This window comes from Larimichthys crocea, chromosome X, assembly GCF_000972845.2.
Source record: "Larimichthys crocea isolate SSNF chromosome X, L_crocea_2.0, whole genome shotgun sequence".
NCBI lineage: Eukaryota > Metazoa > Chordata > Actinopteri > Sciaenidae > Larimichthys > Larimichthys crocea.
This window is the reverse complement of record NC_040020.1, coordinates 34,259,122-34,284,311: the sequence shown is the minus strand read 5'-3', so window position 1 is coordinate 34,284,311 and position 25,190 is coordinate 34,259,122. Positions and strand designations below refer to the sequence as shown.

The 25,190-nt window shown below is 39.4% G+C and overlaps 2 protein-coding genes across 2 annotated transcripts in view; both read left to right on the top strand.

Annotated features, from left to right (window-relative positions):
• LOC104925397 (complement C3-like) overlaps positions 1–19,788 on the top strand; it is a 30,360-nt gene extending 10,572 nt beyond the window's left edge. Inside the window, exons 20-44 of the mRNA XM_027282993.1 lie at positions 324–412; positions 517–656; positions 2,381–2,593; positions 2,722–2,785; positions 2,889–2,978; positions 3,165–3,371; positions 3,533–3,608; positions 7,080–7,239; positions 7,366–7,461; positions 8,911–9,061; positions 9,365–9,450; positions 10,425–10,502; positions 10,655–10,810; positions 11,595–11,657; positions 12,056–12,107; positions 12,348–12,396; positions 16,616–16,706; positions 16,810–16,899; positions 17,387–17,504; positions 17,689–17,778; positions 18,674–18,766; positions 18,840–18,923; positions 19,043–19,075; positions 19,227–19,371; positions 19,534–19,788. Coding sequence (XP_027138794.1) covers positions 324–412; positions 517–656; positions 2,381–2,593; positions 2,722–2,785; positions 2,889–2,978; positions 3,165–3,371; positions 3,533–3,608; positions 7,080–7,239; positions 7,366–7,461; positions 8,911–9,061; positions 9,365–9,450; positions 10,425–10,502; positions 10,655–10,810; positions 11,595–11,657; positions 12,056–12,107; positions 12,348–12,396; positions 16,616–16,706; positions 16,810–16,899; positions 17,387–17,504; positions 17,689–17,778; positions 18,674–18,766; positions 18,840–18,923; positions 19,043–19,075; positions 19,227–19,371; positions 19,534–19,675 — 2,656 coding nt within the window. The 3' untranslated portion in view covers positions 19,676–19,788. The remainder of the gene's footprint in view (positions 1–323; positions 413–516; positions 657–2,380; positions 2,594–2,721; positions 2,786–2,888; positions 2,979–3,164; positions 3,372–3,532; positions 3,609–7,079; positions 7,240–7,365; positions 7,462–8,910; positions 9,062–9,364; positions 9,451–10,424; positions 10,503–10,654; positions 10,811–11,594; positions 11,658–12,055; positions 12,108–12,347; positions 12,397–16,615; positions 16,707–16,809; positions 16,900–17,386; positions 17,505–17,688; positions 17,779–18,673; positions 18,767–18,839; positions 18,924–19,042; positions 19,076–19,226; positions 19,372–19,533) is intronic.
• A 1,125-nt stretch (positions 19,789–20,913) lies between these two features.
• On the top strand, positions 20,914–24,852 carry asf1bb (anti-silencing function 1Bb histone chaperone). The gene is made up of 4 exons (XM_010739006.3): positions 20,914–21,428; positions 22,132–22,247; positions 22,371–22,547; positions 23,799–24,852. The coding sequence occupies exons 1-4, from the start codon at positions 21,320–21,322 to the stop codon at positions 23,994–23,996; spliced, it is 600 nt and encodes a 199-aa protein (XP_010737308.1). The 5' UTR covers positions 20,914–21,319; the 3' UTR covers positions 23,997–24,852.
• The last annotated feature ends 338 nt before the right edge of the window (positions 24,853–25,190 follow it).

Below are 25,190 nucleotides of genomic sequence, written 5' to 3'. Positions count from 1 at the left end.
AACCTATATACACAAAAAATATACTGATAACAGAAATGATGCCTGTGGCAGACTATACTCATGGCATACAGTACTCCTCTCATAGAAGCATAGAAGGGGTATTTATGCCATCAGTACTTTGCTCACTCTTTTTTTTTGTCATGCCAGCCGCCACATCACTAACTTGAAAGCCGACACCTTCTGCTGCTGCTATTCATACAGTATTCTATATTCACATAATCTGTTTCCATTTGAGTTAGCTGACTAAATTTCATTCATCACCACTAAAATCTTAATATTCTTTTGTCTCTGAAATGTACACTGCTTTTTTTTATGCATTTCAGTCGCACCACAACAAACGAGATACATGTCCCTTTGAAAGACTCGATCACAACCTGGCAGTTAACTGGTATCAGCATTTCAAGAACTCATGGTAAGGATTCCCATAACCACTGTAATCTTAAAATCATGACCGCTCATGACAAAAAGAAACAATTCTTTTTCTCTGCTTCAAGTTTGATTCTCCTCATCTTCAAGGTATCTGTGTTGGTGAACCATTAGAAGTAAAGGTACTGCAGGATTTCTTCATTGATCTTAGGCTGCCTTACTCTGCTGTCCGTGGAGAGCAGATAGAAATCAAGGCAATCCTCCACAACTACGAATCAGAAAAAGTCACTGTAAGTCTGAGCAATTACCTTCCTATGTTTCAGCAGAGGCTTTAAACTTAGCATAGTTTGGTCACTCAGTCTAAATGGTAAATAGACCACTTCCGACCACTCAAAGCGCTTTACAGGACATATCTCATTCACCCATTCATACTCTAATGGTATTGGCTGCCATGCAAGGTGCCAACTGCTCATCAATTTTAGGAGCTAAGCATTCATACACCTTCAGTATCTTGCCCAAGGACACTTCGACTTACTGGAGGGGCTCGAACCAGGGATCGAACCACCGATCTTCTGATTAGTGGATGACAGATATGTATTTAGTGCTTTTCAAAGTAATACAGAATACGATAACAGTTTACTGTACTACCAATCACACTCAAAGCAATCTGCAGTTTTGTACCATCAAATGGTTTCAGATCATCTATTACACCAAAACACACATTTGGCAAGTCAACCAGACCCCGATTTTTTCAGGACTGGGCCTAACAAATCATAGCAAAAGCAACAGTAATTAAAGCTGCAAGCAGCGATGGTCGGGCCCTCGCACATGTGCGCACGTCGAAATGTGCGCATGTCGAAATGTGCGCATGTCGAAATGTGCGCATGTGGAAATGGCCACACCGTTTCCCCAAAATTCATCATTTTGATAACTGTTAATCAGGAAGTCTATGTGAACAGACCTACCAAGTGAATTGGATGAAATCCCTAGGAGGAGTTCGTTCAAACATGACCCCTTGTCAAATCAGGCCAAAAGTCAATGGAGTCTTGTTTTTTTGTGAAAAAATCGGCAGCGTCGACTTTGACGCACCGTCACGGCCACGCCCTCTGATAAAAAGTTGTGATTTTGATAACTTTTCATTGTCGAGGCCTTGAGAACACACACGGCAAGTTTCAAGCACATCGGATGAAATCCCTAGGAGGAGTTCGTTCAAATGCGACCCCTGGAAATGAGGCAAAAACGGGAAAAGGCCAAATCTGAGCAAAATTGGACGCCGTACGCTTCACTGTCACCCGGGGCACCAAGAGACTTTTTTGTGCGTCTGGGCATGTTACATACTCCCACCGAGTTTCGTGCACGTGGGCGAAACCGTGGCGAGGGGCACCGGCAAAAACGCGCACCTAGGTGGCGCTGTGGAGGCGTATGCGCGCGTGCATGTGTGAGACCTCCAAAATACGTAATTTTACGCCTGACATTGGGGGGGTAGGCAAATATTCGTGAGTTTTGGGGGGGATATGGGCTGTGGAAAATGCGATTTACTCTTCAACGTCGTTCAGCGTTCGAAATACAATAGGGCCTCGCTGTGCTCGGGCCCTAAATATTGGGCTGACATAGAACAGATGGCCAAATAGAGGACTCCAGTGCATGTATCAACATGGATAAACACTTGTCCAACAAAGACAGTTGGTCAGACAGTGACACAGACTGTCATGTGGTTTTGCCAGATTTGCTACCATCTTATTTGACATAAAACATAAATTGAGGGCACCAAAAATAATAATCTATCATTACACAATAATACCATGTAAAATGTATGTTTACAAAATATATACATTTTACAAAGATATTTTATTATTTTATGACAATCAAACAACTTGCCTAAAGAATCTTATCTGTTCTGTGAAGAGGCCTTCATCTGCAATCAAATACACACACACACACACACACACACACACACACACACACACACACACACACACACACACACACAAACCACCTATGTCTTGTTTTCAAGGTGCGTGTGGAACTGATTGAGACGCAGGATGTGTGCAGTTCAGCCTCTAAGCGTAAGAGGTATCATCAGGAAGTTGAAGTTGGAGCCAAAACTACACTATCTGTACCATTTATCATTATTCCAATGAAAGAAGGACATTTCCCCATTGAGGTCAAAGCAGCTGTTAAAGATTCTTGGTCCAAGGATGGAGTCAAAAAGACGCTAAAGGTGGTGGTAAGTGAAACAGAATTGTGTTTGTGAGTTTGGAGGTTGGAATACCATATAAAAACTGTTCTCCTGGTGTAGCAGGTACGTTTGAAAATAGTAGTGATTCCAAATAGGTGTAACTGTTGTTTTTCCAGCCTCCAGGTATACTGACAACATCTTTAAAGATTATAACCCTCAACCCTGCTAAGGAAGGTGAAGGTGAGTTTACTATTTAAAGAATTCCAGTAAACACAGAAAATGTGTATTATCTGTTTTTTTTCATTTAGCAATACTCCAACCTGCCAAATGTTTCTTCTTTAAGGTGGCAAACAAGAGACAATTATAAACAGTGAAATCCCTATGAAAGATATGGCTCCAAACACACCTGAATGGACATACATATCTGTGACAGGTGATGTAATGTTGTATTTAAGCATGTTATGTGAAACAACACCTGCACAATGAATGATGTATTGTTAATTTAATTTAAAGTTGTAGTAAGAAACAGTTGTTCTTCCTGAAAATGACCACCTCAACTGGTTGGGGGCACCTTTGTATGTTTGTTTCTTCTTGTTGATCCTGTCATTTTTCCACACAGGAAGAGAGCAAATAAGTGCACTGGTGGAGAAGGCCATTAGTGGGAAATCGATGGGTAGTCTGATCAAGCAGCCCTCAGGCTGTGGAGAGCAGAACATGATCAGCATGACCCTGCCTGTCATTGCAACCACATATTTAGACAAAACCAACCAGTGGGAAATTGTGGGTTTTGATAAACGTAAGGAAGCCCTTGAACATATCAAGACCGGTAAGCACACACAAATGTAATGTTTAGCATGAATTCCAGAAATGTTGCTTAACTGACAAGATCATTGTAAAAGGCACTCAAACTGGCACTGAATGGATAAGATTGAGGAGATAGCTGAATAGCAGTCACTAAAAAGGGTTGTGTGTTTTGTTTGCTTCCAGGCTACCAGAACGAGCTTCACTACCGTAAAAAGGATGGGGGTTTTGCTGTGTTCCCAGAGTATAAAAGCAGTACTTGGTGAAGCATCAAAACATGCATTTATTTTGCACATTCTAATTTAAGTTAGGTACCAGTCGTCTCTCCACTCGGTTATATATTCTGCATGTCAGGGTACATGGATACTTCTTTAAGACACAGTGGCATTCCCAGTTAAGCCCTATGGTTTATCTATAATGTTTATCTGGTGTGCAATTATTGATTGTTTGTTCTCCACCTGAGTCAGGGTGCAGTGTGTGACAATGTAGCAGCTGTATTCTGGTTGCATGTGGAAGAAACATCCTGATGACCAGGACTTGTGATTTGCACTTTAATGCGTATAGAGCAAGGGGACACAGTGAGCACACAAACTCTCCCTCAGCAACTGCAAACACACTTACCAAGTTGTGATTTGTTTTAAAAAATATATATATACATATATAATTACAAATAAGATGTACACAGCAAAATGTGCCATTAACCATTAATTTGGCATTTTAAAATTAAGAACACAACACAAATAATGAACAACAACCTAAACAAAATATAACATATTCAAAGTAACTGTTTAAATAAAATAAAAAAATATATATTCCTATTTGCACCATTAATATGTACAACACACTCATCCCTCTAATCCAGACCTTGTACAATTCATTATAAAATTAACAGTTTCAATAATTAAATTAACAAATTAAATGACAAACCTATAGAGCAGGGGTGCACAGTGAGCACACATGCAGGTACAAGCTCTCCCTCAGCAACTGCAGCAGGCCAGAAAATATGCAAATCAGGCTTAACTCGGACCAAACAACAACAAAAAAAAACATTTTTATAATGACTAAAACACACCAACACATTAAAGACAACCTGACGCATACATTTACAGGACGTTTTCAACTGAACAAACAACTTTTAAACATGCCAGCATGTCCCCCTCGCTACAACAAGTAACCTGGAAACATGTACAATATTGTAACACTGGTTACTCTTAGCGTTAACTATAAAGTTGACTTTGACTAAATTAAATTAGTTATGGGCTGTGGGTCAAGCAAATGCATGGGGACCGTTTCTTCTGTGTAACATGAATACTTTAATGTCCGTCTCAACAATAGGACAACTGAACACTCACCAATATGTGATACAACATATCACTCCTCCAATATTAACAATCACCTGTTAAATGCAAGGTGTATCATAAAATATAGTTTCTGTTCTGAATTAAGGGATAGTATACAAAGACTTGATGAATGAAATGAATGAATGAAATTATACCAATTCTCTAATCATTTTAAATTTTAAAATTATAAATTAATTAAATCTTATCTTACAATATCATTAAATCAAACAAAATAAAACAGAAATACAGATACTGTCACATAGTTTTGAGAATGTTTACCATAACAATAACAAAATAACGAAATGATCCTGTTTTCAGTAGTTTGGGTGTCTGTAAACAGACAGCCTCCATGAACCGTGCTATTTCCTTTTCTTCTGTGTCTTTTTGTATTGTTGCTGGTATCAAAAACAATAGTCCCACTGACGGTGGGGATCATGTAGGGTGCAGTCAAAAGGTTATACTACGGAAGCCCTAAAGGGTCATACATTATATTCCGCCCATTTTTCCATGATAACGAGATAAATTTTCTCAGTTTTCCCGTGATAACGAGATAATTTTCCTCCGTTTTCCCGTGATAACGAGATCATTTTCCTCTGTTTTCCTGTGAGATAATTAATTTGAGATCTCGAGAAAACAAAACGATAGTCTGAGTATGAGTAAACCTATTACGCCACTGTAAAATCCCTTTGATCCATAATTTCTGACAAATGTTGATACACTTGATCTCAGGACCATCCTGACTGTTCACTCACTCAGTATCAGTAGTATACTGTATCATTTTGGAGAAATCCAGCCTCAAAGTTCATTATTTTGAATCATTTTGGAGAAATCCAGCCTCAAAGTTCATTATTTTGAATTGAAAAGGGCATTTTGTGCAATATTTACTCTACTGTAAAATCTCTTTGATCCATAATCTCTGACAAAGGTTTATACATTTTGGCTAATCCTCACTCCAGTCCTCCAGATCAAGTGTACAAACCTTTGTCAAAAATTATGGACCCGTCTCCTTTCCCTCTCTCCTACAAAAGAAAATAAGAAACTAACAACTACACAGAGCTAGTGTGTTAGCAAGAGGGCTAGTATTTCCACATGTCTGGTTGTAAACAAGGATTTGAGCTTCTGGGTTTCTACTGGTCCCCTACTGTGCAAGGAGTGGTGATAGTATGGCAAGCCAGGGACATGTGTGCTGTGTTTGGGACATCAGCAATATTGTCGAAGGAATGTCTGCACATACCAGAGAAGCCCTTTGTGGAGTAACCACTTTTCCATTTGAGAAGTATGGGGATGTGCACCTTAAAACCAGCGCAGGTGCCTCTTTGAAGACCTGGTTTGTAAGCAACTTAACACACCGGCTGCTATGAGCAAGTTGTCCGCATCATGTAGAAGACTTTCGAACATGCATAACAAGGAGGAGGTTGCCGGTAAATTTCAGGCACATGTTTACATGGTACGTGGCGCTGTCCACAAGGGTCATTAGGTCACCCAGCACATAAATGTCCTGGAGCTGAGAGCTGTCTTCCTCACACTCCTGCAGTTCCTGCAGAGATCGAGAGCTCACTATTTAATTGTCAGGACCGAGAGCAGAGTGACAGGAGCCTACATCAACAGTTCCCCCATCATGTGCAAGCTGGCAACCAAACTGTGCAGTGGGCTCACTCCCCCCTATGCTCACTTAGAGCTCTACATGTGCCATGGCCATTGAACATGGTAGTGGACATCATATCATGAGGGGGCTCAAATCCATGAAAAATGGAGATCTGGCTTTGCCTCGGCAGGAGCAAAGTCAACCAGTTGAGATCAGCTGAGAGGTCACTTTTCGTAGGAACTTCACATCTTGTTCCTGTGTTTCCTGGGTCAGTCTTGCATCTGGCGGACAGACCTAAGCAGCCCTTCTGCCTCTCAGGCTTGGCCTTTGTGCCTTGCAGGGAGTTGACCTGGTTGGTATGTAAAAAGTGTACATTTGTAAACACTGGTGTTGCACTGGTGTTTTGGGCTTATTGGCTGCACCATCTGCTCACAGTGTGTCTTAAAGAGTTTCCCCATATGTATGGGATATGCAAGAGAGTGGTTACATTGTAACCTTGATTCTCTGAGTGAAGAGGCTATCTCACCAGCTTTTAAGGTCCCTCGGAGATAATTCAGCCCCAGAACAGGTACACCAGGATGTGACTGGGCAAGTGTGTGTCTTAAAGAAGTAGCTGGGGGCCAATCCCCATACATATTGAATGTAATGTAGTGGAGAGGTAGCCTCAAGACAATAAAGAACTAAGGAAACAATTTAACCGTACAATATAAGATGTAGTTCATGTACAGGTTACTTAACCAAAGTAAATTAAAAACTGTATACTAAAAAACTATTGTACCCTCTCTATTCTTCTCCTCCCCTCTCTAAGGTTGACAGCCTATGTTGCCAAAGTGTTTGCCATGGCCAACAGTCTGGTGAAAGTGTCAAATGATTCTATCTGTGAAGCCATCAAGTTTCTTATTTCCGAAACGCAGAACCATGACGGCTCGTTTAGAGAAGTTGGAAGCATTATCCATGGAGAGATGGTTGTGTGTGCAAATAACATCAATTCTATAACTTACTTACTATCATTGTCTATAAATAAAATTATGTTGATGTTGATCGTAATGATAATGATGGCTGATGGATGGTTTTTTGTGTGCATTCATGTGTAGGGTGACGTGAAGGGCGCAGATTCAGATGTCTCCATGACAGCTTTCTGCCTCATTGCTATACAGGAGTCACGTGCATATTGTAATGACACTGTTGAGGTGAGTATGTCACCTATATACAGAGTATTTTACCCTCCAATCTTTATAAATTCTTTAATGGTTTATTTCCTCAACACTAAGAAAGGTGGACATACATGTATAAATGCACACAAGGAGAAATCATCAAAATACCAACATTTAGAGATGAAGGAGGCAAGCTCGGATGTCCTTGGATGAGAGATTTCTCAGCAACCTAAGTATGGTGGTTTCTGAAAGCTCTCGGTAGTGTTGGACAGGGTTAGGGGCAAGAAGCAAAAACATTCTTATGCTGGATTTGAGGAGGGAGGAGGAGGGTGTTACAGTTGATTATCCTTTAGGGAAGTTGTGTACTACCTGATGATTACATCTGTTGCTAAGTGAATGAACTGAACAGAGTACCAGTTTATGTATGCTTCAAATGTCAACACCTGGGCAACAGAGAAACAGAGAGGTGTAGGCACACAAGCACTCATGTGAGAGTACAAACAAACAAGCCAGACCGTCAGTGTTAATTTCGTCAGACGAGACGAAATATGTTTGTCAACGAGCCTTTTTCCCTTGACGAAGATGAAAGTGTGCCAATGTGCGTTTTTGTTGACGAATAAAAACGAGACGAAAATGTCATGCAAGAGCAAAAACGTCCTCCTTGTTTTCGTCTACTATATAAGAAAAAAAGCAACATCCAGTCCTGCTGTCATGTGTTTGTGCCAGCACTTCTTTTACTGTAGCAACATCACACGTTTGATATCCTCTTGCTGCTCTTGGACTCATCTTAATTTTAACATTTTAGTAGATGCAACTGGCATAAAATCAATGTATTTATATTGAAATTGAACAATTGCATGTAGAAGATGACAGAACATGTCATAATAGGGTGTACCTGCTATTAGTAGATTAAAAAATGAAATCAAGTGCATATTAAGTGTGTATTGAAACAACAGACATTTAGCAAAGTTGCATTGAAGATGAATTCATTCAATTCAATTCAATCGAGACATTTAATCAATATGTTAGCTGTGGAACACAAGTGAACTGGAATTAATAAACAAAAAAAATATTCCTGAAATAAATAGAAAAAGACTAAAATGTTTTGCCTAAAACTGGACTAAAACACCCTGTGTTCATGTTTGACTAAAACTAGACTAAAATTTTGAGACTTTTAGTCGACTAAGATATGACTAACAAAAATGATTTGTGAAAGACTAAAAGTGACTAAGACTAAGAATGAACTTTGACCCAAGACTAAGACTAAGACTAAATTGAAAAATGGGTGACAAAGTTAACACTGCAGACCATGCATGTTAGAGCTGGAGGCAGGGAAAATCTATAAAAACATCAGAGGCCTGAAATCAGTGTCATCCAAATTTGGAGCAAAGACTGTGTATGGACAATAACTGATGGTGTTTTTTTCTTTCTTCAACTCTCTCTGCCCCTTAATATAGCTAATGTGTGTAATTTCTTTCTTTCCAGAATTTTAAAGATGGGATAGATAAAGCAGTGGCCTACCTGGAAAGGCGTCAGCACAATCTCAACAACTCATATGCTGCAGCGATGACATCATACGCCCTGGCAAATGAAAACAAACTAGACCGGAAGACCCTTTTTAAATTTATCTCATCAGGTTTTGCTCCATAACAATATTTTTAAACACACTGAGAAACAACTTAGTCTATCGATAAGATGAATGGACATGAACTTCATCCACATTCACAGATGAGGCTTAATGATTATAATACCAGTACTCACTGTTGACACTTAGACTAAAGACCAGTTAATTTTGTGAGTGTGAAGATGATTAAGCCAAAAATATTATAATAATATTAATTAATAGTAAGAACATTTATATATTTAAAAAGGAGGTTATGCACTTTTGAATTCAGTGAAGATTTTGAAAAAAAATAAATAAAAAATGTGATTTCTTTAGAGTTAACCCACTGGCCTGTACACAACGCACAACTCTTCACACTGGAGGCCACAGGTTATGCCCTTCTGGCTTTGGTTAAGGCCAAGGTGAGCACATCCCATTAATGTGCATTAACCAGCTGCATGCCATGCTGTGGAAATCATACAGTTCAATATAATCATCAATCTATCATAGATAGATCATAGATCTATCATTCATACTATCTCACCAAAGGACAGATAGTTGCTTGCAAAATCAACTTTCCTTCCACCAGAAATATCTGGTGTAGGTGAGAAGACCAAATGAGAGCGATTCAACCAATTCCGTGGTCTGAGATTATAGATTGATTTTTGAACAGTGCATAGAAATTTGAAGTGCTTTGCTAGTTAAAGATGAGTGTATGAAGAGTGGGGTAAGACAGTGTTAAAAAACGTCGATGATTGCACGTTTAGTGATTCCACAAATGATATTCTCAAATCCAGGTTAAAAACACAATTTAAGGTATGACCATAGTTATGTTAGTTATGGGTTTGGCACCATTTTGGTACACATGGTGTTAAGATAAAAACAGTAACACAGAACAACATGTATATTAAACATGAATATATAACAATTTAAATATTACAAAACCACCACAAAGGACAACCATTGCCATAATTTTAAACAAGACTGGATAAAAACATAAGGAATTCCATCATAAACCTGCCATAGCTTTGTGAACTATTTGCAAAATGACATAGGCTTACATAGTCTGAAGAGCCATTGTATGCAGTAGTATCTGAGAAAATCAGACTACAGTCCAGTGATGTACCAAGCAAATTTAAGCAAATCAGATAGTGGCTTGGTAACATATCTGAACAGCATCACAACTATCGTTAGATTAGATTTAAATATTGCTACACTGTGATAGGTACTCGGATTAATATGATATTATCTAATTAAATAACTATTGTTATATATTAGTACACTTGCAAGGAATAATTAATAGGACTTTCAATAAAGGAAATGATACAATCTAATAAACTCACCCTCAGCCATAGAGATTTCAACCCTTGTCTGTCTTGACTTTTCATTATTAAAGGCTTTTGAGGATGCCAGACCTGTTGTCAGATGGTTCAACAAACAGCAGATAGATGGCGGAGGCTATGGATCAACCCAAGTATGAGTCTCTCTCTCCATCTCTTTCTCTCTTTATGCATTTATGTATCTATATTTGATGTTTTTTAGTGAAGTTATACTGGCAATCTGGGGCTTAAACTGCTGATCAATTTATTTTTTCTCTTCCTACAATGTCTTTCTATCTCTCTCCAGGCTACTATAATGGTATACCAGGCAATAGCTGAGTACTGGATCAATGCTCATGAAGAGGAGTATAATGTGAATGTGGACATTGAGATTCCTGGTAGAAGCATACCTCTGGGCAGCAACTTCAACAGACAAAACCACTATGGCACTAAAACAGCCAAGGTGAAAATACATACAACTTACATACAATTACAGCTGTATTGTTGGCCACTGGAGGGCAAAAGTATACCAAAACAAACCGATAGATAAGATTAAGATCGCATTTGTGTGATTGGTCCAATTTTAGAGGAACATTGCCCTGCAGATTTAAATGACAGCATGTGATTATAAGAATAAGAATTAGGATTACCCCCGTCTCTCAACGCAGCTGGTTATACCTAATGAAGCATCAGCTAATTAGAGTATTAATGTTAATGTTTTAATAACCATATACAGTGCTGTGATAAATATATCAACAGTCTTACACGTGTATTTGTTATGATTATATCACTTAGGATCAAAAACAACAACGACTTACAGCTAAACATCATGCAAGTGCAACAGCACAAGACAAGTCTCTGTAAATTATATTATAAAGCATAGGTGTAGATGTGCTGTATATATGAAAAGTGCCCTAATCAATTTAAAGGTGGCGCCACACAGTTTCTTATTCAAATCCAAAGGTGTTTAAAAGACTGACACACTGAAAATAGTTCCATGAAAAATTATAGGTTGATGCAAATACATATGAATGCATAGTACCTAAACCCAAGACAACGACTCAACTTGGCTAAAAGCGGAGTAAAGTTGGGCATAATTCTTTCTTTTACCTGTGCAAGTCACAAGTCCTCTTTCTGTAATTTCTGTATCTAAAGTAACTAAATATCTAACGAACCTTCTACTGTTTGGTTTGTGTTTGTGTGTATGTGTGTTTGTATGCACATGTGCATCTTTTAAACCCCAATAGTTTCACCAAATAAACAAGAATGTGAAAGTGATTGCCAGTGGAACAGGAGAAGCAACAGTGACAGTGAGTGTAACATTTTTGTTCTGAGTTTTATCATTTGCCATGTATTGTTGTTGTGCATCTCAGGCCTTCAGAGTAAGACCAGTACAGGTAGTAAGAGTAGTACAATTATTGTAATTTAGTAATTTACATTCCCTGAAAACTAATAATGACTGCTGTAAAAGATAAAGCTATATCATTTTATTTAAATGTATTTTAATGATGAAGACTACACATGATATATAACAATAGAGCTTGCCCTATTACATTTTTTTTAGCAATGATTCCCAGATCTTAGCAATTAACCTTATGAGTACAATGTGCTATTACCAAAATAAATGATGCCCTAACCTCTGAAAATAAGAGCCAAGCTATAAGAGACTAGAATCAATGTTTAAGAAAAACCTTTGTCTATGTGACAGATGGTGTCGATGTATAAAAGGGCAGATGTACAGCTACAGTTTCAAGCTTTTGGTTTTACTTCAAAATCATCACTATCATGGCATAGATCAAAGATTATAGAAAAGATAATGATAAAAACTACCAAGACAAGCACTTATCTTAAAATGTTTAAACAATAATCCATCTACCATTTACTGGAAAAACTGGAAAATAAATAGATAAAAATAATAATAAATAAAAGTGCAACTGTATATCTACTCAAGATTCTCATCCTGCTACACAAATAAGTAATATTCTTTTCTACTTCTCCAGATAAAATGGATACAGTTGAGAAGATATACAAGCTGGTAATAAAGGTTCTGTAAGTAAATCAAGAAGTGTTACAGTAACATGGCTTTATACAGAACTTCCCTGCATTTCTGTTGTTTGCTCACCATTATCTTTTATTTGCCATGCCCTTTACATCCTTAATTTTGAGCAGTGTTCACTGGCTCCCATCACCAGAGAAATGTGATGCAGTTAAATAGCAATGTTGCAGTGGTTACACATCATTTTGTGTTGTTACAATAACTATAGTAGCAATTCACTAATGATCAATACCGTTTTCTTGACAAGGAAGTTCGCTCCCTTTTTAATTGTGGCAGACATAAAACAGGCCAGGCAGCTGTTTATCAGGCCAACCTCAGCATGCCTTCAACCTCACAGAAGTGCCCCACAACACCCAGTGTACAATCTCCACCCGTACACAAGTAAGGGTCCAAGACACTGTATGGTTAGCTTGATATAGTTTTCAGGTGATATAATGAAGGTAAAACACAGTGAATGGCCGTGTATAATAGCACTGCGCTCTGACTCAACACTTCTCCGGGACTGGAGAAGCTGCTGCGGTTACAGGGATTTCATGAACCGAAAGAGAAGCTCTTCATATATTGTTTAGATACAATAAGAATCACCCACATTCATAGACCAATGCTGGGTGAATATTTATATATTTTTATTTAGTATTGAACGTATTTTATGATCCGCGACACATTGTCAGCTTTGGGCACATTACTCACACAGCGGACTACAGACAGACAGACAAATGCATAATGAGATTATAGCGAAACTTTATGCCTGTTGTAGGCCTGCCACGGTTAAAAATTGAGCGAACTTTTTCGGGAGGATTTCGGCACGCATTCGTCAGTGTATTTATCATTTCCTCATTGCTTAATATCGCTGCAACTAGATTGCGGGCAGCCTGACTCATTGTCTTTCGCTTTTACAGACTGTTACACAAGATGGCTGCAGGCACTGCCGCGAAGTCTGACATCAGTGAAGTTTCATTCAATATATTCAAGGTTTCATTCAATATATTCAGAGTTTCATTCCATATATTCAAAGTTTCATTCCATATATTGAGACTTCATTCAATATATTCAAGGTTTCATTCAATATATTCAAAGTTTTATTCCATATATTCAAAGTTTCATTCCATATATTCAGACTTCATTCAATATATTCAAGGTTTCATCAATATATTCAAAGTTTTATTCCTATATTCAACTCATTCAATATATTCAAGTTTCTTCATATATTAAAGTTTTATTCCCTATATTCCGACTCCATTCAATATATTCAAGGTTTCATTCAATATAATCAGGTTCACTCCATATATTCAAAGTTTTATATAATATATATATATATATATATATATATATATATATAATATATATATATTATATATTATTATATATCCCCTCGGGTCCTCTACCAGAGGCCTGGGAGTTTGAGGGTTCTGCGCAGTATCTTCGATGTTCCTAGGACTGCACTCTTCTGGACTGAGGCTTCAGATGTTGTTCCTGGGATTTGCTGGAGCCACTCAGTTTGGGGGTTACTGCCCCAAGTGCCCCCACTACCACGGGGACCATGCTACCCTTGACCTTCCACATCCGTTCTAGTTGCTCTTTCAACCCTTGATACTGCTCAAGTTTCTCATGTTCCTTCTTCCTGATGCTGGCGTTAACTGGGATCGCCACATCTATCATCACTACCTTCTTCTGCTCTTTGACCACCACCTCTGCACCCTCATCAGGGTTCTGCTTCCTGAGACATTCACTTAGCAGTTCATCCTTCGGGGCCATCTTTCTGATGTATTCTTGTATTTTCGATGTTTCATCCTGGACCGTGGCCTTGACGCTCACTAGCCCTTGGCCTCCCTCTTTCCGCTTAGTGTATAGTCTCAGGGTGCTGGACTTGGGGTGGAACCCTCCATGCATGGTGAGGAGCTTTCTAGTCTTGATATCTGTGGCTTCTATCTCCTATTTTGGCTAGTTTTTTATGATGCCAGCGGGGTATCTGATGACTGGTAGTGCGTACACTTTGATGGCTTGGATCTTGTTCTTACCAACAACTTACTTTTCAGGACCTGCCTTACTCTCTGGAAGTATTTGGCTGTGGTTGACTTCCTTGTGGCCTCTTCATGGTTTCCATTAGCCTGTGGGATGCCAAGGTACTTGTAGCTGTCTTGGATATCACCTATGTTGCCCTCTGGTAAGTCAATCCCCTCAGTCTGGATCATCTTGCCTCTCTTTGAGACCATCCGGCCACACTTGTCCAATCCGAATGACATCCCTATCTCATCTCTGTAGATCCTGGTGGTGTGGATCAGTGAGTCTATTTCTCGCTCATTCCTGGCATACAGCTTGATGTCATCCATGTAGAGCAGGTGGCTGATTGTTGCTCCACTACAGAATTAGTACCTGTACCTGCTCTTCGTGATGATCTGACTGAGGGGGTTTAGGCCTATGCAGAACAGCAGTGGTGATAGCGCATCTCCTTGGTATATGCCGCACTTGATGTTTACTTGGGCAATGGGTTTTAAAATGGTCTCTAGGGTTGCTTCCACATTTCCATTGAGTTCTTGATTAAGGTCCTTAGGTTCCTGTTGATCTTATACAGTTCCAGACATTTCAGTATCCATGTGTGCGGCATTGAGTCTTAGGCTTTCTTGTAGTCAATCCAGGCAGTGCACAGGTTGGTCTGTCTCTTCTTACAGTCTCGGGCGACCGTTTTATCAACCAGTAGCTGGTGCTTGGCTCCCCTGGTGTTACTGCCAATTCCTTTCTGTGCCTCGCTCATGTAATGAGCCACATGCTTACTCATTTTTGCCGCAATGATGCCTGACAGGGCCTTCCATGTTGTGCAGAGACAGGTAATTGGCCAGTAATTGGATGGGATGGGTCCCTTCTGGGGGTCCTTCATGATTAGGACTGCCCTGCCTTGGGTTAGCCACTCTGGGTGGGTCCCATCCCTCAGCAGCTGGTTCATCTGTGCTGGTAGGCGTTCATAGAGTGCAGTTAGCTTCTTCAGCCAGTACATATGGATCATGTCGGGGCCTGGTGCTGTCCAGCTCTTCATCTTTGACACTCTTTCTTGGATGTCTGCCATTGAGATAGTTACTGGTTCTTGTTCTGGGAGGTTGCTGCTATCAGCTCTTAGGTCCACTAACCATTGGGCTTTGGTGTTGTGTGATGCCTCTCTTTCCCATATGTCTTTCCAGTATTTTTCCACCTCAGCTCTTGGTGGGTCTGACTGGTTGTTGTTTCCCTGCCACTGAGAGTACACCTTGGCTGGTTCAGTGGAGAGCAGCTTGTTTATTCTCCTGGCCTCTCCCTCCTTGGTGTATCTCTTCAACCGGGTGGCCAGAGCTGTTAGTCGCTGTTTGGCAGTTATGAGTGCCTCTGGTATGGAGAGTGAGTTGTACTTCCTGGGTGCCCCTTTATTCACCATGTTTCTGGCTAACTTCTCTCTGTGCTGCCTTTATATTGGCCTCTAATCGTCTCTTCCATGGTGGGTACTGTTTGTTATGTATCCAAGCATCTCCATGATTACTGTTGCTGTACTGTGTATCAGCTTGTTGGTCTTGTGTCTTCAGAGCAGCATTCACATCCACTAGTAGATCTTCTCAAGGTACTTGGCAACTCAGCTTCGGTATTCTTTAGGGGCTCTAGGTTTACAGTTGGGTCACGATCTTCCTTCTCAGGTCAGCAGCTCTTGTGTTGAGGCTGTTGGTAGCTGTTGGGGCTTGGTACCCAATCTCTGGTTGTGGGGATGATGATGACATCTCCCCGCTGACCTGTCTTCCTGGCTCCCCCTTGCCGTCGTTGTATTATCTTTGTTGTATTTCATTAATCTCTAGTTGTGATAGTAGATTTCGATTACGGATGTTGGAACACTGGGCTAATAATAGCTGTTTCTTTGTTAGCCTTAATTGTGGGTTTCGAAGTATCCAATGGTCCCACATTCGCTGTATATATCACCTCTCTCTGGGATTGCTTGTATAGTAGCATTCCAGCAACTCTTCCAGTCTTTTTTGCCCTCGTCCATCAGTGTTCCAGTAGCCCATTTCTCATCAGCCTAGCAACTGACACAGACCTTGTTGACCCGGTCTCCCGTGTCGTAGTCAGTGAGCATAACCACTGTACTATCCAGCAGCTATATATATATATATATACACATTTTTATTTATTTATTTTGTTTCCCCACTTGCCTGCCTGTTTTAATCCTTTGTTTAAAATAGTTTGTCATTTTCTGTACAGCTATAAGAACAAGGAGACGGACGCAACCATGTCAATCTTGGATATTGGCTTATTAACTGGCTACCAAATTAACACAGACGACCTGAATGAAGTAAGACTAACACACACACACACGCACACATACAAGTTCACAGGGTAATGTTTATGGTAATCTGATGATGATGATGTGTGTGTGTGTGTGTGTGTGTGTGTAGTTGTCTACTGGACATAGCCGTCAAATTTCAAAATATGAGATCAACAAAGCCCTGTCAGAAAGAGGCTCACTCATCATCTACCTGAACAAGGTAACCAATTTTCTTCCCTCCCCTTCTCTCTGTCTGTCTTTATCAAATTCCAATTCAGATAAGAATAAAAACACTTGCAACTTAATTTGGCTTAAACACCAGTTACTTGGGTATAGCAGGAACAAGAGAAATAATTTGGCAGTGTAATTTTACTGTGAAATATTTGCAGGAACATTCTGTCATCTTATGGCACTTGTACATTACAACATACAGTTTGAGACATTAACACGTATGCAGCAACAATCCAGAACATCAAAAGTTAAAAATAGCAATAGATTATATTGTTGAATTTGTTAAATGAAAGCAATGGATATGTACATTATGCTTAGTTAGCATGCACAATAGTTTATACATCCTGTTTTTTCTCCCGGCCTTTATTTGTGACCCAGCTTTTGTTTGACAACCAGGTATTTTTTGAGGAAATACAGTAAGATGTTTTCTGATTCTGTCTCTCTCTCACACACCTTTGCTTTATGTCTCTCTACAGGTTTCTCACACCAAACCAGAGGAGATCGTATTTAGGATCCATCAGAAGCAGAAAGTGGGAGTTTTACAACCAGCTGCTGTGTCTGTCTATGAATACTACAACCATCAACACAATATTCGTGAGTCTCCTAGACGCCCAGAAGCATACAGACATACCTGAACAAGATAGGTCATTAGTCAGTACCCTCTAAAAACTGACCTGCCAACCACAAGAGGCTATATACCAGAAAAGTACTAGATGTACTATGATCCTACGAGGAATCAAAACAAAATATCTTAAAAGTGTTTTCTTCATTGTTGCAGAGCCACCTTGTATGAAGTTCTACCACCCAGAAAGGATTAGTGGTGAGCTACTCAGGCTCTGTCAAAGCAGTGGATGCATATGTGCAGAAGGTAACTAAGATTAACTAAATGTCTACTGTTTTGTGTACACCTGTGTATTTTACTACATTGTAAGTCGCATCTGTTACAGTAAGTAGAGTAAAAACAAAGAAGCCGTGCCTCATGTTAAAGAAAATCACAAACTGATTCAAAAGTTACCTGACTGAATTTCCAAACTTTCATGACTTTGTTATCTCCATGTTAATTGAAGCAGAAATCACCTGCAATCCCACAAACCCCTTTCACGCTCTTTACTCACTATCAGTTACCTACAGAGAAACACTAACTAGAAGACTAGAAGACTAAATCCAGTGTTTTCCACACACAGTTACAGAGACTGTACCTCATTGTGTGAAAGTAAGGTAACGTTAAGGTTATGGTTGGCTCAAGTCAGGCCATAGTGCAAGACTGCTGTCACAGACACTCATGTAAGACATCCAACCTGTCTCCATTATGACAGTGCCACTAAAGCCAAACCATTGTTGGTCTTGATCACCCCCTGGTGGCTGGCTGCAATATAGGTCATAAATCCTACCCCCTCTATAGTAGCAGATGGGATGTGGCCCAAACTAAAAAGTATACATCAGGTTAAACATTTTCCCAAAGATGGTTTCTGTCATTTTAGGGAAGTAGTAGTGTATTACTCTAGTATAGTAATAGTATTCTTATCACGCTAATATATGTTCATGTTTCTTTTTTGATAAGTTTGTTTTTAATTAGTTATTTTGTGCTACCAAAAAGTGGTGTTTCACATCACGATTGATTAACAGCTGTTCTAATTGACCATCTCATATCTTCCTGAAAATCATCCATGATTATCGTGTAAATAACCTAAATGATCAGGGTTTTTTCCCTGTTTGTTATTTATAGAAATGTTATGTTGTTTGTGTCCAATGTGTATTTCCAGAGAATTGCAGCATGCAGAAGATGGAAAAAATCGACAATGGTGACCGCACAACAAAGGCCTGTGAGACTGAAGTGAGCGGCAGAATAGATTATGGTAAGAGTGAGGTAGTGATTGATTGAGTGTGTGAGTGAGTGAAAAAACTCAACTGCAACTTGTATGTCCTCAGTGTACAGAGTAAGACTGGAAAATTTCACACAAAGTTTGGCCACTGACATTTACACAATGCGGGTTGTGGAAGTCATCAAAGAAGGTGGGTACTTATTTACTTTAAACCTTCAGTGTCAATGTGTGTCAATTTTATGCATAATGCATATGTTATATAATTATATTCAAGCATCTTGACTCTCTTTTCTGATATTTTAATTATAGGGGGTTATGATGAGTGTCGTTCAAAGAAAATAAGTGAGTAAGAATGAACATTTGTCTCCTTTGTAAAAGGAAATAACATATTTTCTTCTTATAGTAATATAAGAATACAACAGTGATGTTTTTACGCTGTACCTGTAATTACAATATTAATTTTATTTTCTCTTTTCTTGGATGTTAATAACAGAAAACTGTGACGTGGGACCTCTAGGCAATCTTCGTCCATTCCTCAGTTATCAACACTGCAGGGTGGCTTTAAATATGAAATTGGGCAAAACTTACCTCGTCATGGGCATGGCCAACGATATTCACAAAGACGAGAAGAAACAATTGTGAGTGAACAAGGAACACAACTTTTGAGTTTGTACTTGTAATGATTTTTTTCTTTTTTTTCTTTTTTATTTGATGTCAGCATGTCCTAGGCTGTGTTTGATTGTTTGACTTTGACTGGGTTAAATAAAAATCCAATGTGTTTTCAATTTTGCCGTCCTCAGGTTTCAGTATATACTCGGTGAGAGAACCTGGATTGAGTACTGGCCCACAGATGCTGAGTGTCAGACTAAGGAACACAGACCTACCTGCATGGGCATGGAAGAGCTGGTCAATACCTACAAGTTATTTGGATGTGAACAATAAAAGAAACACATTCGTTGGATTGGCATTATTTTAATGTCAAACTTTGACTGCTATGAGATGCAGGTTGCAAAAATCATGATGCATTCTGCTGAATAAAATGTAATGGTATCTTATTTTATGGTCTGTGTCTCATGTAAATGTTGCTCAGTTGGTACACAACGTTGGTGCCCAGAAGATGAATCTGACATTAGTGATCCTCTTTCAGTCAATTTCTCTACATCTACTAGATGGATGTCTAATGTTTACTATATTCACCATCAGAGTTTTGCATCTAAGTTAAAATATAATTATTTTATTCTACAAGAATGCCAGCATGACCCAGCATTTGACTGTCTTGTCAAGATTTTTCCCAATAATATTGTACAGACATTTATTCCCAAAGGATGTATCTTAAGAACTTTGGTGATACCCTATTGAATGAACTACCACGAAATTTGTACAGATATTTCCTCAGTATAATTCGTAATAACTTTGGTGAAACTTAAGTGTATAACAAAAAGCTTACAAGACTGACATTCCCATCTGCTTTTTACTTTGTGTTCAGAGCTAATTATAAAACACATGCAATACTAAGATGATGAACATTATATCTGCTAAAACATTATCATGTTAGCATGCAAACATTAGCATTCAACTAAACAGCAACCTCACAGAGTTGCTAATATGACTGCCGACTCTTGTCATCAAATCTTGTCATCAAATCTATATATATAGATGCACAGTGATGAATTTGTATCTTCATTCAAGTTACATTTACTAAACAAACTAAAGCTAAACAAACAGTCATTGTTGTGTCTCCTTATAAGGATGGCAAATGTGCATCTACCAATTAAAGAATCAAATGTCAACATTTTCTCTAAATACTGAATGGCTTACTAAACAACTTAACATTATAGGAAGCATACAACCGGTCTTTGTGAACAATGTCAGCTACAAGAAACTGTAAAACGTGCTTGTTTGATGCAGGCTAGGCTAGAGCATAACCCAAGTATTTGTGGGGAGTGGCTGGGTTCATGTTCAGTAGACAGCAGAAAAAATGTTAAACATGTCCTCTATATTTATTAACCCTGGCTACGAATCTGTCTCTTGTCATTTCCTATTTATTTCTGTTTATTAAGGTAAACATATGTGTGTGTGCAGCCAGGGTCAACACAGCTGTTTCAGAGGATACTAATTGGTTCCGTTACATGTATTGCAGCAGAGCCTTTCCACTACAGCAGACTCTGTTTGACCTGAATGGAATGGGACCTTAATTAGTATCATCGGTAACACCTGCGTTTACTCATGTCAAAATGTCTGCTGTGAAAAAAGGTCCATTAAAGAGCACTCTGGAGTCGGCTTCCTAAGGAGAACGGGACATTTGTAGGAGTTAACTTACCCCAGAAGATGGCAGTAGGATGGCAGCTGCCGCTACAGCTGAAAGAAAAGGAAGAAGAGAGTGACGTACTTCCTGTAGCTCAGATGCCGCCGGGTTGTGTTCGTGTTGTCGGGGAATAAAAGAGTCATACTTCAACCTATATTGCTGACGACAGGCAACGCCAAAAGCGTGTAAGCCAACCCGGGAACACAGCGACAGTAAAGTACCGAGTGACTCGTTCAACTTTGTTCGCCTAAAAGCTCATTGGTGTTTCCGAAGATCCCGTTATGGCCAAGGTACAAGTGTTGAATGTTGCTGTGCTTGACAACCCGAGCCCGTTTGGAAATCCCTTTCAGTTTGAAATAACGTTTGAATGCATGGAGGATTTGCCAGAAGGTGGGTACTTTTTTTCTCTGCTAACGTCTGTATGTTTTATGTGTTAGCTTTTGAATACTTGCTACCTCTCTTGGGCGCATTCTGGTAAATTAGTAACTCGTACATTGCAGGTTGATGGCGGTGCATTGTAAGTAATTGACGAACGCGCTGTTTAGATAGATGATACAACAATATTAGTAGTCATAGAGGCTGCTTAATGATGTTTCATTTGACAAGTGGTTGAAAATTGGCGCTGGCGCGATTGTGCCCAACGCCCCGCCTCCAGCCTGCAGTGATTGGTTCAGGCACGTTCTACGAAGGTTTATCCGAGGAGCTGATTGGTTGATCAGAGTACGTTACTGTAGCAACAGACTAGCTCAACGAGTTGCCGCGAACCGCGAGATGGAGACAACAGGGAAACAGTAGCGTGTATACTGGAGTGCATGTAGTAGTAGTAGTAGTAGTAGTAGTAGTGGTGGTGGTGAAGGGTATAGGTAGGTGATATGTGTATATATCAACACTGGCTTTTTATATTTTTACACACACACACAACCTGAGGGTATCTGATGATACCGATGCCCACCTTGACACCAGTTTCTATATCTCCAAGCACATTGTCAAGGGATGGTGCTAATATCCATTTATGAATATCGCCTCTGTGTAACTCATTTTCTCTGCAAACAGAACTATACCTTTTTTATATCTCACTTTTCTGTGATGTCAGATCTGGAGTGGAAGATCATCTATGTGGGTTCAGCCGAGAGCGAGGAATATGACCAGGTTCTGGACTCTGTTCTAGTTGGCCCGGTACCAGCTGGCAGACACATGTTTGTGTTTCAGGTAAGTAAGCTTTGGTCACATGTTAGTTCCCATCCTGTTTCAAAATACAGCTAGGCCATAAAACCCAATGGATACTTGGGCTAGAAATCAAAGAAATGCATTTGCTTTTGCTGATCCCTTCAGGCTGATGCTCCTAACACAGGACTGATTCCAGAGAGTGACGCTGTAGGAGTGACTGTAGTCCTTATAACCTGCACCTACCGTGGACAGGAGTTCATCCGCATTGGTTACTATGTCAACAACGAATACACAGACCCAGAACTACGGGAAAATCCACCTCTCAAACCAGACTACACTCAGGTAACACAAACACACTCACAGATGGCAGTAGTAGATTTCTGTCATGGACAGAACAATCTGTATTTACTGGACAGAATCAAAAAACGGATAAGGTGTTTTGGTTTTCTGTAACCTTAAAGATTCCTGCAATACCTGATCTGCAGATAGCGTAAACATAATGGTACAGTACATGAGCCATGCAAGAGATCTGTTGTGTTCTACTGCCCTCTGGTGCTCTAAAATTGAAGTTGCAGGCAACAGTAACATCAAGAAAGAAGGACAACTGGGGATGGGTACCTTTTCACATTTGAACCGATACAGTACCGAGTATATATCAGTACCTGTTTTCTGTACTTTTTGTGTATATGTGTGGTACTTAAAGTTATTTTGTATATAAAGAAAACAGTCAAAACTTATGAATTTTGAATATTTATTTCTCAATAACATCAAGTAACTCCAACATAAAACTTGAGAGAGAACTTGAGAAAAATGGTGGTGTGGGAGTAAATAACTTAAAAATAAATAAAATACAAAAATACATTACTCTATAACATTGTTCACATTAGAAACTAAAACAAACCACTCATTACCATACAACACATCTTTGACAGTTCTTTTCGAAGCATCCCTATCTAATAGTCATTCAACTTATAGTACACATAAGAGTCCCACAGCATTGGTTTTAGAAAGTCTGATGAAAGAAGCCCTGTATGAGAAATCACTTCAATATGTGATCTACACCAGTGATTCCCAACTGTTTTTTTTTTTGTTTTTTTTTTAAAAAGACTTCTTTTCTCTCTGTGAATAAACTGACAACTCCTGACTAAATTACATATTTTATGGATATAAAAACAGATCAGTTCTCCTGTTATTTTTAGGATATTCTAATACAATTCTCTGTCTATATTAGAGTCTATATTGGCTTCTGTTTTTGACTAACTGTTTTCTTCTCCCTAACACTTGGCCATTGTTCTATGAGCCTTTTTGTATTCACTTGTCAGGGATCCAGTTTTGATCACTGTATGTTTGTACCGTATTTAGTTATTTATCCCTAAAGTCAAAAGGGAACTTTTTTTTTTTTTTTTTTTTTAAATTCACACGTCCACATCAGTGTGCTAGACATGGGGGGTATCACTCAACTTTTAAAAATTTAGTTGTATAATGCATAGCTTTTTACCAGGCACATTTGGAACTAAAAGTCAGGATAACTCGACAGCCTCTTGTTTCATTCAAATGATTCTTCATAAACATTATTTAATTTCATTCTCTCAGCTCCAGAGGAATATTTTGGCTTCCAATCCCCGTGTCACCCGCTTCCATATCAACTGGGAGGGCTTGGCAGACAAGCTGGAGGACAGCGAGAACGTTGACCCATCCCCCAACATCAGCGGCATGCTCCCTCCATCCTGTATACCAGGGAAGATGCCACCGCTTGGACTGATGCCAGACAACTCCATGGACTGCATGTAAGAGTCATCAGATTAAGATAATGGACAAGAAGTTCCTCTTATCTGTACACTCATTACAGACACACTTTTGGACAAGGAGGCAGTGGATCGATCTACATAACAGGAAGCAGGGACATTTTTCTACAGCATACGCAAATGGGATGTGGAATTGTTACAAACTGTTTTTTCGTTCTTGTTCACTCTTTTTCAAAACACACACACAGGTCTGCACAACCAAAATTGCCTTAATTTACCGTATCTCTGTCTTGGTGATGATGTCAAAGCTGAGCTAAGTTTGAGTCTTCAGGGTGAGGCGATCTTAAGACCTGATCATCATATCCTCTCAACCCTGCAAATCATACTCAAACACTGATGTTTATTACCCATACTTTGCCATTTAAACTGTCCCCTTAAGCACAGATTAAGCTATGTGCAGTGCTCTGTCAGTCAGAATAGATGTGGCCTCTTATGTAAGCTTTTCATTGTTCTGAAGGTTTGTCTCACCCAATGTAAATTCGGAGTACCTGTGGAAAATATGGGCCACGTTCAGAGGCCTACAGAGGAGTACAAGCTTGTGCTTGCAAGTTTTACCCTTGTGTTATCCATATAACTCGATAAATATGCTTCTTCAAACAGGCCCCAGTTGGATAATGTTCCCTAAAAATATTACATAAGATGTGGGTTTGTGATAATGCTAATGCTATAATGGATGCCATTTTGCAGTCAAGTTGTTTGGGTGATTTAAGCATACTGTAAATAAAGATTTTCCAGCGCTTATTTTGTCTTCGAGATGAGAAGACCTTTTTGTACTTCCTATGTATTCTCTGCCTCAGTATTTGTAACAACAGCAATGGGGTTAATAAAGTTTGTTTTGTGAACCTTGTGCTGCTTTCTGGTACTCGCCGCATCACCTACACGGCTGCTTTCCACCTTGACTAGTGAGGAGGGAAGCACAGCAACAGCAACGAGACTCTGCGTGTGTGCGTGCGCACATTGCGCCCCCCCCAAATTTCATTCATAAAATGCAGCAGCATCTCTCTGCCATTTTCACTCTAGCCTCATGTTGCTAGGTAACTGCAGCACAAAAGGGAGGGGGGGACTGTCTGCTCTCACCCATTTTATCTCTTCTTAGTTGAGGGGACTAACTCCTCCGTCCATCTGTTACCTCTGTCTGCTTCTAACATGTCTACACTGTTTAAAATTGCTTTAAAAAACT